This window comes from Myxine glutinosa, chromosome 1, assembly GCF_964187855.1.
Source record: "Myxine glutinosa chromosome 1, kmMyxGlut1.1, whole genome shotgun sequence".
In the NCBI taxonomy this organism is placed as follows: Eukaryota; Metazoa; Chordata; class Myxini; order Myxiniformes; family Myxinidae; genus Myxine; species Myxine glutinosa.
In genome coordinates, this window is record NC_136261.1 from 263024970 (window position 1) to 263043392 (window position 18423).

The 18423-nt window shown below is 46.8% G+C and overlaps 1 protein-coding gene across 2 annotated transcripts in view; it reads left to right on the forward strand.

Moving 5' to 3' along the window:
• Positions 1 to 18423, forward strand: part of LOC137436849 (uncharacterized) — a 149322-nt gene that overhangs the window by 108816 nt on the left and 22083 nt on the right. For both annotated transcript variants that reach the window (XM_078786435.1, XM_078786439.1), the window contains 2 exons: positions 6379 to 6531; positions 9948 to 11546. In XM_078786435.1, the coding sequence (XP_078642561.1) occupies positions 6379 to 6531; positions 9948 to 11546 (1752 nt within the window). The remainder of the gene's footprint in view (positions 1 to 6378; positions 6532 to 9947; positions 11547 to 18423) is intronic.

Consider the following 18423-nt stretch of genomic DNA (forward strand, 5'->3'; position numbering starts at 1 on the left):
ATTTTTTTTGTATACAAGATCGAGGCTCGGGAAAGAGCTAACATTAATCACACAAAAAGTCAAACCGATACACAAAACACAAAAAACAAGGGGAGCGGCAGACAAGATGGGGAGAGAGGGGTAAGGACACAAACACAACATTTGAGAGCAGGGACATCAGGAGGACTTGGGGGGGAGGTGGGAGAGGTATAAAACATATGAACACTGCAAGGACTCTGGGGTGAATTACCGGGGGTAGAAAAGATCAAGGTTTTGGATGGGGGAAGATAAGAGATGGTGGTGAACAGCTGTTTTAAAGACCTGGAGGGAGGAGTGGGATTGAAGGGAGTGGGGGAGTTTGTTCCAGAGGCGGGAGAAAAGGGGAATGAAAGAGTGAAGGTGAGCAGAGAGCCTAGATTTTGGCAGTTTAACCATAAGAGGGTTGCAGGCAGATCTTGTGCGACCTGAAGGAATATTGGGGGGACAGAGCACAGAGAGAGCTGGGGGAGCAAGGCCGGAGAGGAGTCGGTAGAAGACAGAAAGACCACCTTCCTGCCTGCGGTGAGTGAGTGAAAGGCCCTCGGAGTTAACTTCATCGCAGGAGATTCCAATGATTCTGAAAGCTTTGGCCCCAACAGCGTGAAGACGAGCTAGGTGTGAGGCAGGAGCACCGGCCCAGAAGGGGGAACAGTATTCCATTGAGCTGCGGATGAAAGCCTTGTATGTGGTGAGGAGCTCAGGTGTGCCAAGTAAGGACTTCGCACGACGGAGGATGCCCAGTCGGCGACTGGCTTTGGAGGCCAGCTTGGAAATGTGGTTTTCCCAAGAAAGATCATGGCAGATAGTAATAATACGAAATGAAATCTAATGCCACAATAACCTATTGGAATGGGCAAACAAAATTGCTTATCCTTATTTACCTACAAGTTAACCCTTAGCCTGAAAAGTGAGGGTTTAAGACAAACACAGATATCCAAAGAGAGAAAAGGAAAATGGACCAAACATGCTGCCGAAAACAACGGACAGAGGTGATGTACACACCTGGGAGATTGGAGATCGAGTCCCCTGCAGCAGCAAGTGTGGCGAGTCTCAATAGGGCAATGTCAGCCCATGCACAACTCCTAATCTCCGGATCCCAAAACTAGCCACTCTGCTCCTCCAGCACTAGCTTTAACTTGACTCTGACTCTACTCTCTATGAATACTACCTCGACAATGAACATCACTATCAAAAACGACTTCCAACAACCCTCTCTTCCAGCACTAGTTTTAAACCTCCAAAATGCAACACCAAAACTGTATTGGGTGGACATTACCTGCGTTCACGGTTCGCTTTGCCTTCCAAAAACTTCATCCTTTTGTGCTGCCAACAACGCAGCCACTTAATTCGTACAAATTGAGTGATAACACTTTCGTCGCTTATACATTCTGCTGCAATGCAAAAGGCATACATGTTAGTTATTGCTGCATAAAGACATGTCCTGGAGAAGCCATCCTTCACACAAAACGTTATTATTTATTACTTTGTTGTGAGCTTGTCTACCAACTTTGTCTACCAATAACTTGTCAAAAGGAATGAAATTTACCTTTACACCAAGACGATCTTGAGTCTTTGTTACCTCCGTCATCGAAGGTCGATGGAGGTTATGTTTTCACCTCTATCTGTTTGTTTGTTTGTGAACCAGATACTCAAAAAGTGTGGACGGATTTGGACGAAATTTTGCGGAGAGGTAGCGTATGTGACAAGGACGAAATGATTACATTTTGGTGAAGATCTGGATCCGGCTAGTAGAATTTTAAAAATGATTCTTCACCATTGGGAGACAGGGCCAAAAACGATACATAGCACGATATATCAAAAAGATTGTGGACGGATTTGGATGAAACTTGGTGGATAGATTGGGTGTGCGAGTGACAAGACCGAATCAATTTGATTTTGGTGAAGATCTGAATATGGATTCAGATACGAGAAATATTTAATCTTTAAGGGATTCTTCACCATTGAGAGATCGTTAAAATTAGAAGCGATATATAACCATTAAGCGCTATATAACATAGTTAAACTAGATGGTATTCATAGAATACTTACCCTGCGCAGTCAACTTGTTGCGAGCCAACTCTTCTGTTTTTGAACATTTTTTTAAAATCCAATTTGGCTGCCAGACCACGTGAGCGATGACATCATAAATTTATATTCTCTAATATAATTGTTGCACAGATCACGCTCAATACATTTCAAACTGATCAGACTAAGCATTGTCCCTGTCGAATTATGACGTCATACTTATGGCACAAATGACATCATTAACAACGCCTATTCCCCATATAGAGTTCTTTACAATGTGCCACGTTTCAATTTTTCCATGCAGTGGTTTTTGGAGATATAGAGGTGCAACATTTTTCGGTTTTTCCAAGATGGCGCCTATTCCACATGACCTATGACATCATGATTATCATTAAAATATTCCAAAGGTGGACGTGCTCCTATGGTGAAAATTTTGTCCATCAGACCAACAGTTGCTGAAATTTTTAAAATAATGATCAGATGGATACGTGTTGCATTTGTCGAATAATGACGTCATCACGAAGGCACCGATGACATCATCATTAAAATATCTTATTCCCCTTGGGGAGTAGTTGAGAATGAGCAAGGTCTCAAGTTTTTCCATGGAGTGGTTTCAGAGATAGAGGTGCGACGTTTTTCCAAGATGGCGCCTGTACCACGTGACCTATGACGTCATAATATTCATTAAAATATTCTACAGGAGGAGGCCCTCCTATGGTGAAAATTTCATGTCAATCAGACCAACGGTTGCCGAGAAACTGATTTTTTTTTTAAATGCAGACACGTGCGGCACATGGCACATGTACGCAACTGAATGCTTAACCCCGCTGTCTCTTCGTGAGCGCAGTGTAATTAGAACGGCACTCAGTAGAGAGCATACCTCTCGATGGTGAAGAATCACTTCAAGATTAAAAAATCCTTGAAAGGGAATCCATATTCAGATCTTCAATAAAACCCGAAACGATTAGTCCTTTTCACACACACAACCTGTCCACCGAGTTTAGTCCAAATCCGTCCACAACTTTTTGAGATATCCTGCTTTGTATCATTTTTGGTCTTATCACTCGATATTGAAGAATCGCTTAAAATTTTCTACTGGCTGGATCCGGATCCGGATCTTCACCAAGATGTAATCAATTCTTCCTTGTCACACACACAACCTGTCCAACAAGTTTCGTCCAAATCCATCCATAACTTTTTGAGATATCCTGCTATGTATCGTTTTCGCCCGATATCTCAATTGTGAAAATTCACTTAAAAAAATTATAGTAGCCGAATCCAGATCTTCACTAAAATCTCATAATTTCGTCCTTGTCACATACACTACATCTCTGCCAAATTTCGTCCGTATCCGTCCACAACTTTTGGAGATATCTTGTTCACAAATGTACAGACAAATGGACAAACGGACAGACAAACAGACAGACAGGGGTGAAAACATAACCTCCATCCACCTTTGGTGGCGGAGGTAAAATGTTATTGACGAGTTATGACTAAACTTGGTGGACGAGTTGGTTAGGTGAAGAGAACAAGCCGATTCAATTTTGGTTCAGGTCCAAATTCAGATCTGGCCTATCAGTGGGATGAAAACCAGAAACTGTTCAGCCTGGCGGAGGTATGCGCTCTATGAGTGCCCTTTTAGTTTTCATTTTTTATTGAAGTAGGTCATTCCCCAAAACATTTTCTTAATTTTTTTTCCTACTTTTTGGACTTTTTAAAATTTATTGTAATGAAACAAGACAGCCTACTTGAGGCCATTCTCAGGAGGGAGGGTCATTCTCAGGAGGGAGGTCATTCTCCCTCCATCTTGCTTGAGGTTTTGGGTGAAGCTCCGAATCCTGTGGTCTTCCAATTGTAAGGCTACATGTCAGACCGTTTTTTGTCCAGATTTCTCTGTTAGTCAGTAAATTCTAACTCTAATCTTACTATAATTCACCAAATGTCCGTCCGTCCATTTGAAGGTACCACAAAAACGGCTCAACCGATCGCAACGATATTTTGGGTGGGTATTCCTGAGACCCCTGGGAGTAAAATAGGCTATATTGTTTTTCCAAGTTTTCCAATCACGATGGAATAATATTTACCGATATGAACAGTGATGTGGCTTTTGTTGAAATTCTACAAATACTGTTTTTTCTACAGTGCATTCAGAAAGTATTCAGACCCCTTCACTTTTTTCACATTTTGTTATGTTGCAGCCTTATGCTGAAATCGTTTAAATTCATTTTTGACCATCAATCTACACTCAATACCCCATAATGACAAAGACAAAAACAGGATTTCAGAAAGTTTTGCAAATTTATTAAAAAGAAAAAACTGAAATATCACATTGACATAAGTATTCAGACCCTTTGCTATGACACTTGAAATTTAGCTCAGGTGCCTCCCATTTCTCTTGATCATCTTTGAGATGTTTCTACACCTTGATTGGAGTCCAGCTGTGATAAATTCAATTGATTGGACATGATTTGGAAAGGCACACACCTGTCTATATAAGGTCTCACAGTTCACAATGCATATCAGAGCAAAAACCAAGCCATGAGGTCGAAGGAACTGCCTGCAGAGCTCAGAGACAGGATTGTGTCGAGGCACAGATCAGGGGAAGCCTACAAAAAAATTCTGCTGCATTGAAGGTTCCCAAGAGCACAGTGGCCTCCATAATTCTTAAATGGAAGAAGTTTGGAACAACCATGACGAGGGTGCATCAAAATACACATTTCCTGCACATTTTTCTGTCTGGGTGCTAAAAGTGTTCCATTTCATGTTTTTACAACACATGCAAAATATTTTTACAATCCGTGGTGATCTAGAGGTGCAACGACACATCAGCTTTTACGACTGAAGGGGGTTACCAGCAGTGTCGTGTAATCCGTGTATGCCAAGGTGGGTAGCCGACGAGCCACGGTTTACTTTCAATTAGTATGCATACCATTATAAAGCCCAGATCGGTGGAGTGTTGCAGTGATGGTTGTCCTTCTGGAAGTTTCTCCCATCTCCACACAGGATCTCTGGAGCTCAGCCAGATTGACCATCGGTTCTTGGTCACCTCTCTTACCAAGGCCCTTCTCCCCCGATTGCTCAGTTTGGCCGAGCGGCCAGCTCTAGGAAGAGTCCTGGTTGTTCCAAACTTCTTCCATTTAAGAATTATGGAGGCCACTGTGCTCTTGGGAACCTTAAATGCAGCAGAATTGTTTTGTAGGCTTCCCCAGATCTGTGCTTCGACACAATCCTGTCTCTGAGCTCTGCAGGCAGTTCCTTCGACCTCATGGCTTGGTTTTTGCTCTGATATGCATTGTCACCTGAGAGACCTTATATAGACAGGTGTGTGCCTTTCCAAATCATGTCCAATCAATTGAATTTACCACAGGTGGACTCCAATCAAGGTGTAGAAACATCTCAAAGATGATCAATTGAAATGGGAGGCACCTGAGCTAAATTTCAAGTGTCATAGCAAAGAGTCTGAATACTTATGTCAATGTGATATTTCAGTTTTTTCTTTTTAATAAATTTGCAAAACTTTCTAAAATCCTGTTTTCTCTTTGTCATTATGGGGTATTGAGTGTAGATTGATGAGGGAAAAAAAGGAATTTAAACGATTTCATCATAAGGCTGCAACATAACAAAATGTGACAAAAAGTGAAGGGGTCTGAATACTTTCTGAATGCACTTGTACATACCAGGAGAGAGTAGATGGACTCCTGATGAACTCTTCCTATATAAACGTGTGGCTCCGAAGTAACATGGCAGCGTGTGCAAAACGACTGAGAAACAGGTGTGGCGGCCGCTTCCGTGTTTCAGATTTGGCTCGCACTCTTCACACATAAATGTGCGACTGAGAAAGACGTGCAGCGGCCGCTTCCGTTTTGCAAAAATCAATCTTTTTTTCAAAATGGGCGCCATGTACTGTTTAGATTTTGATGATTTGCGTGTGATATGATTCAACGGATGTTTATATGAATCGTTTAAAATAAAAAAAGCCTTCAATTTCTGATATTTTGCCTTTTCATTTGGGCCTCCCAATTGAAGCCCTGCCCATAGGGCGGGTGCCGTTGCGAGTTCAAAGTAATTTCAACTATTGGGCCAGATTGTACAATTTTTCGAGAGTTCGTAAATTTTGTCAGATTTTTGGTCATTGCTTGGGGAAAAAACTAGCTGGTCTCTACATGAGAAGTGTGTGTGTGTGTGTGTGTGTGTGTGTGTGTGTGTGTGTGTGTGTGTGTGTGTGTGTGTGTGTGTGTGTGTGTGTGTGTGTGTGTGTGTGTGTGTAAGTTTTTCTCGTTGTACATTAGAGGCTATTTGGCTGAGTATTATACCTTTTTTTAATTTCCATTTTAGGTGGAACACCTGGAGAACGAGCTGAAAACGCTGCAGGAAGAGTTGAATAACAAAACGATACAGGTTGAGGAATTTCAGAAATCCAAGATTTGCAACAATGAAAATTCATCTGATTGTTCGATTCCACCACAGGAGCAAAACCAACATCTGCAGGTCATATCTGAATTTCACTGGGATAAATCGATATGGGGAATGTTGCTTTGGTTGTCAAAATGTTTACAGGGAACTTGAATATGGCTAAACAAAAATGTCTTTGCTTTTTCATTACTAGGGCATGCCCGTACTATATATAAGCTAGGACGTGCCCGTACGTGGGTGCCCGTTCCTTGCCAAAAAAAAAAAAAAAAAAATTTGTGTAGGGGTGTGTGTGTGTAAACATCCTAGGGCGTGCCCGTACGTGGGTGCAAAAAAACATGCGTGCAAACAACAACAACAAAAAAAAACTTTGAAACCACGTGGCAGTAACGACCACAGAACCCCCCCCCCCCCTCTATTTACATGAATGGTTTGGTCCATTCGCAACGACCACAGAACCCCCCCCCCCCTCTATTTACATGCAATGGTTTGGTCCATTCGCAACGCCAAAGCGAACGGCGAACGGCTAAATCGCCATAGCTCGGTAAGTACTTGTCCGATTAATTTCAAACCTTGAAAAGGCACATCCTCGGGTCCCCAGCAATATACCTGGCAAGTTTAAAGTATATCGGACCCGTGGTTGTCGAGAAACAGCGGTCACAGACAAACAAACAAACGTACAAACGTACAAACGTACAAACGTACAAACGTACAAACAAACACACAGAGATTACTGGAATTATAGATAGATTACTTGGCAAAAAAAATATTTTTGACAAGTATGTTAATCACCCCAGTTTGTGTGTGTTTGTTTGTGTGTTTGTGTGTTGGTCCGCTCACTTATACTTGCCTTCAGGTCACAATTTAAAACCGATCTTCACAAAACTTCACCATATGGTAGAGTTTGTGGTCAGAAAGAATCATATTTCTTTTTTAGGTTAAAGGGTCAAAAGGTCAACATAGGCCAAAGGTAAACCACTTTTTTCAAATTTCTAAAATCCTTAATTTTCATCTGATTGACTTGAAATTTCAAAAGGATATCAGTTAACCAAAGTCAACCACCAACTATTTTGGAGATCAACATAGGCCAAAAGGTCAACATAGGCCAAAGGTCAACAACAATTTCAAATTTCTAAAATCCTCAATTTTCATGCGATTGACTTGGAATTTGAATGGGATTTACATATCGGCTAACTGAATTCAACCACCAACTATTTTTGAGGTCAACATAGGCCAAAAGCTCAACATTGGCTCAATTTCTAAAATCCTCAATTTCCACCCGATTGACTTGAAATTTCAATAGGATTTACATATCGGCTAACTGAATTCAACCACCAACTATTTTTGAGGTCAACATAGGCCAAAAGGTCAACATTGGCCCAATTTCTAAAATCCTCAATTTTCATGCGATTGACTTGAAATTTCAAAAGGATTTACATATCGGCTAACTGAATTCAACCACCAACTATTTTTGAGGTCAACATAGGCCAAAAGGTCAACATTGGCCCAATTTCTAAAATCCTCAATTTCCATCCGATTGACTTGAAATTTCAATTGGACTTACATATCGGCTAACTGAATTCAACCACCAACTATTTTTGAGATCAGCATAGGCCAAAAGGTCAACATAGGCCAAAGTTCAACCACTTTTTTCAGATTTCTAAAATCCTCAATTTTCATGCGATTGACTTGGAATTTGAATGGGATTTACATATCGGCTTACTGAATTCAACCACCAACTATTTTTGAGGTCAACATAGGCCAAAAGGACAACATTGGCTCAATTTCTAAAATCCTCAATTTCCATCCGATTGACTTGAAATTTCAATAGGATTTATATATGGGCTAACTGAATTCAACCACCAACTATTTTTGAGGTCAACATAGGCCAAAAGGTCAACATTGGCTCAATTTCTAAAATCCTCAATTTCCATCCGATTGACTTGGAATTTGAATGGGATTTACATATCGGCTAACTGAATTCAACCACCAACTATTTTTGAGGTCAACATAGGCCAAAAGGTCAACATTGGCCCAATTTCTAAAATCCTCAATTTCCATCCGATTGACTTGAAATTTCAATTGGATTTACATATCGGCTAACTGAATTCAACCACCAACTATTTTTGAGATCAGCATAGGCCAAAAGGTCAACATAGGCCAAAGGTCAACCACTTTTTTCAGATTTCTAAAATCCTCAATTTTCATGCGATTGACTTGGAATTTGAATGGGATTTACATATCGGCTTACTGAATTCAACCACCAACTATTTTTGAGGTCAACATAGGCCAAAAGGTCAACATTGGCTCAATTTCTAAAATCCTCAATTTCCATCCGATTGACTTGAAATTTCAATAGGATTTATATATGGGCTAACTGAATTCAACCACCAACTATTTTTGAGGTCAACATAGGCCAAAAGGTCAACATTGGCCAAATTTCTAAAATCCTCAATTTCCATCCGATTGACTTGAAATTTCAATTGGATTTACATATCGCCTAACTGAATTCAACCAACCAACTATTTTGGAGATCAGCATAGGCCAAAAGGTCAAAATAGGCCAAAGGTCAACCACGTTTTCAGATTTCTAAAATCCTCAATTTTCATCCGATTGACTTTAAATTTGAATAGGATTTTCATATCAGCAAACTGAATTCAACCAACCAACTATTTTGGAGATCAGCATAGGCCAAAAGGTCAACATAGGCCAAAGGTCATCCACTTTTTTCTAATTTCTAAAATCCTCAATTTTCATCCGATTGACTTGAAATCTGAATAGGATTTGCATATCAGCTCACTGAAACCAACCACCAACTATTTTTGAGGTTAAAAGGATGCTCTACTGAGTGACATTCTACTTTGTTCCGTTTTGCCAAGTGTCGCTCTACGAGTGATTTTTCATTTGTCTGTTTGTCTGTTTGTTTGTCCGCACAAAATAAATATGATTTTCTCTGCAACCGTCTCTGCATCGGTCCGATTGACAGGAAATTTTCACCATAGGTGCAACTCCACCTGTATAATTTTTTTTATGATAATTATGAGGTCATAGGTCACATGGTATGGGCGCCATCTTGGAAAAATCTAAAAACTTTGCACCTCTATATCTCCGAAAGTGCTGCATGGAAAAAATTGAGACATGGCTCATTGTAAAGAACTCTCCATGTGGAATAACATATGTTAATGATGATGTCATAGGTGCCTCCATAATGTCTTTATAATTCCACAAGTACAAAACTTCATCCGATCTAAGATGAAATTTCTTGAGCATCATCTAGGGATAAATTGGTGGAAAAAAAAGGAATGATGACGTCATCGGTAACGTGGTTCGGCCGCCATATTTGTTTTAACACAAAAGCCTTAACGACTGAAAGCACGTCCTGGCAAGGGTCTGCAATCTCTGATTTCTCTTTCTAGTTTGTTAAATTGTATTTTAATTATTGATCACCTTATTATTGTTTTAAAGCAATCATTGTGATATTTTCCTGACCACAGGAACAAGAAGTAATGAGGAAGAAACCTGTTGAAGGAGAATTGAGGCTTCATGATTCATCTGCAGCTGAATACCTGGACATACTTCCTGCACAATCAACGAGCAAGAACATACAACCAAGCAGCCCAGAGGAACAATCGAGCACGTTTGCCTTGGGAGACCCACTGGATGGGAACTGCATTCTTTCTGGCAAAGATGTATCTTCAAAAGGAAACGATGGCCATTCTAGTAACGACTGGGAATGTAATCTGCTGGACAACTCAACCAGAAATCATAGAACATGTGCCCATGTGCAGCAGGATTTTTCCATTGAAGACCCAGGTGGACGACAATGGCAGGAAGTGTTTGACAAAGCATATGATCAGCTATCGAGGCTGCAGAATGAATTGTGTCAGAAACCGAATGTGCCTGTTGAGCAGGACGTGTGTAATGTTCTTGGGGCACAGTTGGCCACCCTGAACAGAATTGCTATGAGCAAGGAGGCAGACCTAAGCTCTTCTTTGCAAAAACTGCGGCAACTGGAAATGAAAATAGGTGCCACATCCCCCTCGGACAATGAAGATTTGCAAAAACCTTCTGCATCTTTCTGTGGTTGTGCAGAGGGTGCCGACATCGAAAATTCTCACTTCCGCGGGCAAACTGACTGGGAGTCGAAACGGCTGCAAGGCACATTACAGGATGTTTCCTGTAAAGGAATTACCAGCAATGATGATGATGGTGAAAGCATTTTCTCAAAAATTCCCATGAATAAGGGTGAATATGGATTGACAATTTCGGAAGGAAATGATGAACATTTCAACGGTTTGCTGAGACAGAAAAATAATGAAATAGAATCTTTGCAGAAGATTCGATTGCAGAAGATAAAAGAACTAAAACTCGATGCAAGCTCATCCGCAGTTGATCGCTACAGATCATCAAAAGAAGCTCATGAAATACACTCAGCTGATGCAAGTTACACTCCCATTACCAATATTGATGTATTGCATCAGATGTTGCCAAAGAATGATTCAAAAATCAAAGATTTTAAATCGCACACAAACAAATCACAAATTGATGCAATTCATGGCAATGAGTTGTTTTGTCAGAAGTGCGGTAGCTCAGAGGACTTCAAGCCTCCATATGAAGACCTTGTAAATCGCCTTGAAGCTGCAGAAAGGCACTGTTCTGAACTTTCAGTCATTCTGGAAGAAAAGGAAACTGAAATAAAATGTCAGTGTAGAAAGAATGAGAGTGAAGAGAGGGGAAAACATGACTCTCTCATGCATTCTTCAGTATCTGGCAAAGAAGCGTATAGCATGGTGCCGCAAATTGATGCTGAAGAATTTGAAAAGCTCAGAAAAGACCATGAATATTTGAAACATGATAATTCGAAGATGAAATGGCAACTTTCAAAAAAGGATGACGAGATAGAAGAAATGGAATTTCGTATTCAGGAAATGATGGCAATTTCCCAGCAGTATGAATCTCGTGAAAGTTTCTCCCAGGCATCAGAAGATCATGGAAATGATTGTGGAAATATCCAGCGAAAGTTGAAAAAGATCATTTCTCCTTCCTCTCCGTCATCCCAAACTATTGAAGCCACTACCACAGATGTGCAGCAGGTGAGCATAGTTGAATGTTGTGCTGATTGTAGGCAGTGTATCATATACGAGTGTAAATGAAGAGTTTCTGAGCTGTTTGTATCCAAATGTCCCTGTTTGTAAATGAATGAGAGATTATTACCTCTTCCACCGAAGGTGGATGGAGGTTGTGTTTTCACCTCTGTTTGTCTGTTTGTGGACAAGATATCTCAAAATTTGTGGACGGATTCGGACGGAATTTGGTGGAGAGGTTGTGTGTGTGACGAGGACGAATCGATTCGATTTTGGTGAAGATCGGAATATGGATTCGGATACGAGAATTATTTAATTTTAAAGTGATTCTTCACCATTGAGAGATCGGATGAAAAGCGATATATAACAAGATATTTAAAAAAAGTTATGGACGAGTTATGACTAAACGAGGTGAATAAGTTGGTTCGCAGACAAGAACAAGCCGATTAGATTTTGGTTCAGGTCCGAATCCAGATCCGACCTATCATGAGGATACAAAACATAAACTGTTCAGCCCGGCGGAGGTATGTGCTCTCACCGAGTGCCGTTCTAGTTTTGGATGAAATGGCATTTTCATTTTAGTCAGAAAACCAACACACTCTTTTCAGAAGCCAAAATGTTGATGGAAATGCTATTGGGCCAACCCATTAAAATTGTCATTTTAATGGATTGACCTGATAACATTCTCATCTGAACCACTGGGCTAATAATACAGGGAACTCAGAATCAAATACCATATTCCATGTGTTTGTCTGTTGTGTATTAATGTCTTTGTAATTCATGTATACCACAAGTACACTGCTGTCAGAGAATATCTTTGCCCTGCATGTGATTTATGAACGAGGTACTACATTAGCTTCGATCTATGACAAAACATTAATTTCATAAACAAAAAATTTTCATTTTTTTTTTAAGAAGCAAATTTGTTTGTTTTTTCCCTAATCCAACAATTTGACATGCGTTCCTAGAAAGGCTGTTTTGAAATTGTGCAAATGAAATGAAACATGGAGGAGATGAGATAGAAAATCGCTCAACCCTGTGAAGCCAGCCTGGCATTGGCCTAACGGTTAAGGCTTGAGATCTTAGGGTCCTGAGTGTGAGCCTCTGTCATTTCGTTGAATTAACACCAGGAGGGTTGACTCAGCCTGTCATCCTTCCAACATCGGCAAAATGAGTTCCAGATAACTGATAATGGGGGGCATTGCATTAGCGGCACAGCTGTGCCCCCCAGTAAATGATACAACCAAGCAGCCAAAGGTTGCACACGAACAATCATAACCACTCAACCCTGTTATGTTACTTGTCGGTTACTGTTTCCTACCTTCATTCCTCTTTTGTTATTTGCTTATTCACTTGCTTGTTGTATCAAATGGTGGCCCAAATATCACTATGTTGCCTTTTTGTCCCCCGTCGCACAGCGTAGCGAAAGGGGGACTATGGCTTTCCCCTCCGTCCATGTGTCCGTGCGTGCGTGCGTGCGGGCATGCGTGCATAAGCGAAGGACCGCATTCGAATTTGGTGTGTGGGTGCAACCCACGTCAAAATCCAAGATGGCCGCCGCCATGTATGTCTGATGCCATGTATGTCTGAACCTTGTGAGATGAATATCTTGAAAAAGAAGCGAAGTACCAACTTCTAATCTGGTGTGTGGGTGTATCAAGGCATAAGGAAGAACGCTATTGAAAATTGGGTCGCCACGTCAAAATCCAAGATGGCCGCCTCCATGTATGTCTGAACCTTGTGAGCAAAATATCATATTAAAGTGCGGTGCTATGCGCACGACTTGTTTGCCAAGAAGATAAGCAACAACGCAGGTAACCAAAAAGAGTCTTTATTCCAAAGCTCAACTATAGCACTGAGGTGCTCGGGGCTTCGCGCCCCGTGTATATCCCGAGGCCATGCCTACCCCTCGGGCGTGGCCGACACCCTCTTGGTGCGCAGAATGATGTCACCATGCCAGCGAGCCATCGTGTCGGCCACACGCGCCCCCCCCCCCCCCCCCCAGAATTCGCGCGCACCTGAAGGGTCAGTTTGCGGGGCAAACGGATGACCCAGCCGGAGCGCCCTCTGGCGGCTGGCGGCGTCTGGGATGCCGGGATGTCATCTGGGATGCCTCCGGCGGCACCTGGGATGGGTGCAGGACCGGGGGGGGGGGGCGTGCCGGCGGGCCCGGGCGGTGCCGGAGGTCCGCCCGCCGTGAGGCGGCCCTGCCGCGGGAGCCGAGCCACTGGCGGGGGGTGGTCCACGTCGAGGTGGGCCGGCTTGAGGCGGTCCACGGAAACGCGGTCAGGAATACTGCCGATGTCGAGGGTGAAGTGTTTCGCCCCGGTCTCCAGCACGCGGAAGGGCCCATCGTACGGGGGCCACAGCGGTGTCCGGTGGGCGTCGTGGCGGACGAACACGTACTCCGCCATGCGAAGCTCCGGGGCGACGTGCGTTGGCGGGCACCCGTGGTGCGCCGTCGGCACCGGCGCGAACCTCCGGGCGGTCTCCTGCAGTGCGGTGCCGTGGAGTCGGGAGGAACTCGCCCGGCACGCGCAGCGGTTGTCCGAAGACCAACTCTGCCGCTGATGCGCGCAAGTCGTCCTTGGGCGCCGTCCGGAGGCCCAGCAGGACCCAGGGGAGCCTGTCGACCCAGCCGCCGTCACGGAGGGTGGCCCGGAGCGCGGCCTTCAAGGAGCGGTGGAAGTGCTCGCACAGGCCGTTGGCCTGGGGGTGGTAGGCCGTGGTGCGGTGCAGCTGGACGCCGAGCCCCCGCGCGACCACCCCCCAGAGCTCTGAGGTGAACTGGGGGCCGTGGTCGGACGAGATGTCCGAGGGGGCGCCGAACCGGGCAACCCAGGTGGCGATGAACGCCTGCGCGACGTCCGCCGCCGTCGTCGCCGCCAAAGGCATGACCTCCAGCCACCGGGTGGTGCGGTCCACCATGATGAGGACGTGGGTGAAACCCCGCGAGGGGGGCAGAGGTCCCACCAAGTCCACGTGAACGTGGTCGAACCGACGTTCGGGCACCGTGAACTGGGCCAACGGGGCCTGGGTGTGGCGGTGCACCTTCACACGCTGGCATGCCAGACGAACTTGTCGGCGACCAACCTCTGGGAGGCCTTCGTGCCCGGGTGGGACAGGCCGTGGATGGCGTCAAAAACCCGGCGCTGCCAGCCCATGGGCACGATGGGGCGAGGCCGCCCGAGGGAGACGTCGCACAGGGCCGTGCCCGCGCCGTCGAACGGCAGCTCGGTGACGCGGAGGCCGGTGACAGCGGTCTGCAAGGCCTGGACGTCGGGGTCGGCTGTCTGGTCCGCCGCCATCCGGGCATAGTCGATCCCGAGGTGGACCGCGTGGGCGACGGACTGGGAAAGGCAATCCGCCACCGGGTTGTCCTTTCCCGCGACGTGCCGGATGTCCGTCGTGTACTCGGACATGGCCGAGAGGTGACGCTGCTGCCGGGCCGACCATGGCTCGGCGACCTTGGCCATCGCGAAGACCAGGGGCTTGTGGCGACGAAGGCCGTGAACGAACGGCCCTCGAGCAGATGGCGGAAGTGCCGAACCGCCAGGTGGAGCCCGAGCAACTCGCGGTCGAAGGTGCTGTACCGGCGTTCGTGTGGGCGAAGCTGTCGGCTGAAAAACGCCAGCGGTTGCCAAGCACCACGCACCCATTGCTCGTGCACTGCGCCCACCGCGTAGTCCGACGCGTCGGTGGTGAGGGCGATCGGTGCATCGAGCGCCGGGTGCGCGAGCATGGTGGCGTTAGCCAAGGCGAGCTTCGCGCCCGTGAATGCCGCGTCCATCTGCTCGGTCCAAACAACGTCACCTTTGCCCGGCTTCCCCCGGAGGGCCTCGTGCAGGGGGCGCAGGAGCTGGGCGACGCGGGGCAGGAAACGGTGGTAAAAGTTTACCATGCCCAGGATCTCCTGGAGCCCCCTGATCATGCGGGGGCGTGGAAACCCCTTGACCGCCTCCACCTTTGCCGGTAAGGGGGTGGCCCCATGCCTGGTGACGTGGTGCCCCAAAAAGTCGATTTCGGCGACGCCGAACCGGCACTTGGCGGGGTTTACGATCAGGCCATGCTGGCCCAGGTGTTCGAAGAGCGTGCGGAGGTGGCGGAGGTGCTCTTCGCGGGACGCACTTGCGACGAGGATGTCGTCCAGGTAGACGTAAATGCAATCCAAGTCGCGCAAGACGCTGTCCATCAACCGTTGGAACGCCTGAGCCGCATTCTTCAACCCGAAGGGCATCCGAAGAAACTCCAAGAGGCCGAATGGTGTAATGACCGCCGTCTTCGGTACGTCCTCCGGTCTGATGGGGACCTGGTGGCATCCGCGGATGAGGTCCACCTTAGAAAAGAAGGACATTTTCGCCAACCAGGTGGAAAAGTCCTGAATGTGAGGGACCGGGTAGCGGTCGGGGGTGGTGGCATCGTTGAGGCGGCGGTAGTCTCCGCACAGCCGCCTTCCCCCACCGGGCTTCGGCACGATGTGCAGTGGTGACGCCCAAGCGCTCTTGGAGCGCCGTACGATGCCCAGCCGCTCCAGCATAGCGAACTCCACCTTTGGCACTGCGAGCTTCGTCGGCTCGAGGCGGCATGCCCGGGCGTAGACCGGTGGCCCGACGGTGGGGATGTGATGTTCCACCCCGTGCTTGATGGCCACCGCCGAGAAGGTGGGCCGCATGAGGGCCGGGAAGCTGGCGAGGAGGCGGGTGAACTCGTCCGCTGCCGGAAGCGTACAGACCAACCTCGCCGGGACCGAACCGCTCAGCAAGCCGCTTGGCGAGCCGCTCGGTGAGCCGCTCAGGGAGCTGCCCAACGAACTGCTCAGCGCGCAAGCAAGCGAGCTGAACGTTTCGGCCTGGACGAGTCGTCTGTGCTTCACATCCACCAACAACCCATTTGCACATAGGAAGTCCGCACCGAGCAATGCCATGGGCATGCTGGCGGTTACGAACGTCCATTGAAAGCATTGCCCTCCGAACTGCAGGGAGAGGCAGCGCTTCACGAATGTGCGTATGGGTGTACCGTTGGTTGCAAGCAACGCGGGGCCCCGGCCCGCGGTTCGCTTGTCGGACGTGGAGGCGGGGATAACGCTCACCTGTGTGCCTGTGTCACAGAGGAAGCGACGCCCGGACAAGGTGTCCGTGACAAAAAGGAGGCTGCCGGAATGGCCGACGCTCAGGGCCGCTACCGAGCGCCGGCTTGGTAGTTTCCCGACTTGCCAAACGAGCACGGCGGGCAACAATTCCTAGCCTTGTGGCCAAACCTGGCGTGGAAACGGCACCAGGTTTGCGGCGGAGGCGGAGGCCGTGGATTTTGCGGTGGTGGTGGGCGGGGCGTGGCGGCGGCCATGAGGTGTGCATCGGCATCAGCCTCGGGATCCACAAGGTGTGCAGCAGAATCAGCCTCGGGATCCGCGACGGCCGCACCGACTCTCGCCCGTGTGTCACAAGCCGCGAAAAACTTGTCGGCCTCGACGGCCAGAGTGCGGGGTTCCTTTATTTTGGAACCGGCCAACGCGAGGCGTACCTGTGCCGGTAGCTGGCGTAGAAAGAGCGCCCGGAATAAAAAATCTGGGGCTTTGTCACCCAGCAACGACAGCATGTGATCCATCCGCACCGATGGTCGTGTGTTGCCGAGTTCGGGAAGGTCCAGGAGGCGGTCGGCCCGTTCGCACTCCGTGAGGCCGAACGTGGCAATGAGGAGACGCTTGAGCGCCTCGTACCTGTGGTCGGCCGGTGGGTTCCGCAGGATGGACACGACTCGGGCGGCTGTGCCGGGCCCGAGGGCGGCGATGACGTGGTAATAACGCGTCTCATCTGCCGTTACGCCTCGAAGTTAGAACTGTGCCTCGGCCTGCACGAACCATACCTCGGCCTGAGCTTCCCAAAACTCAGGGAGCTTCACCGCGACCGCGTTGTTTGACATTGGCGCGTTCTGTTGGTCAGCGGCGGCTGAACCAGCATCGAGGTCACCAGTAAAGTGCGGTGCTATGCGCACGACTTGTTTGCCAAGAAGATAAGCAACAACGCGGGTAACCAAAAAGAGTCTTTAATCCAAAGCTCAACTATAGCACTGAGATGCTCGGGGCTGCGCGCTCTGTGTATATCCCGAGGCCACGCCTACCCCTCGGGCGTGGCCGACACCATCTTGGTGCGCAGAATGATGTCACCACGCCAACGAGCCATCGTGTCCGCCACAATATCATAGCATGTTTTCTGCGTCTTCCACTTTGTCAACTCACATCACTTCCCCGACGGGGGACCTAGGCGTAATGCTTGTTACCCTTTGTCAACCCGCTCTTCCATGAGCCTGGATTTTGTGTATGATTTTGTTTGCTTGTGAGAGCCAAAACGTGTCACGGGTAGTTTGTTTGAGGGGACTGGGCCAATAAATGTCAGATGAAATCTGTAGGTAGTGTATGGCAATGGGAACTTAATGTGGAAGTTCTGCAGATATAAGATCAGGAAAGGATTTGGGAATGTGTTGGTGAAATACTTAAGCAGGCAGCATAGATTCAAAAAGCATTAAAATAAGGCAAACAGAATCATGAAATTAATTAGGAGGAGAATTTTAATGACTTTGAAAGTAATTAGTGCTTCAAATTCACAAAGAACCTGTTTGAGTTGGGAAATAAGGAACCACCAAAGAGTGCAGATGCCTAACAAGGCAATGGCGCAGCTTTGACATATTGACCAATAAGTGTCTTTCACCCAGAACCGTGCAGGAATTTTGCCCGAAGTTTAGTGCCCTCCAAGCGGGTGAGATGGGAAAGGCGTCATGTGACTGTAGTATGCGGATTGTGAGACCAAATGACATTTTCATCTTGCATGTGACAGTGGGTGTGGTCAAGTGGGTGTCTGGGCATGCTCATCCTTGCTTTTTACTTTCATCT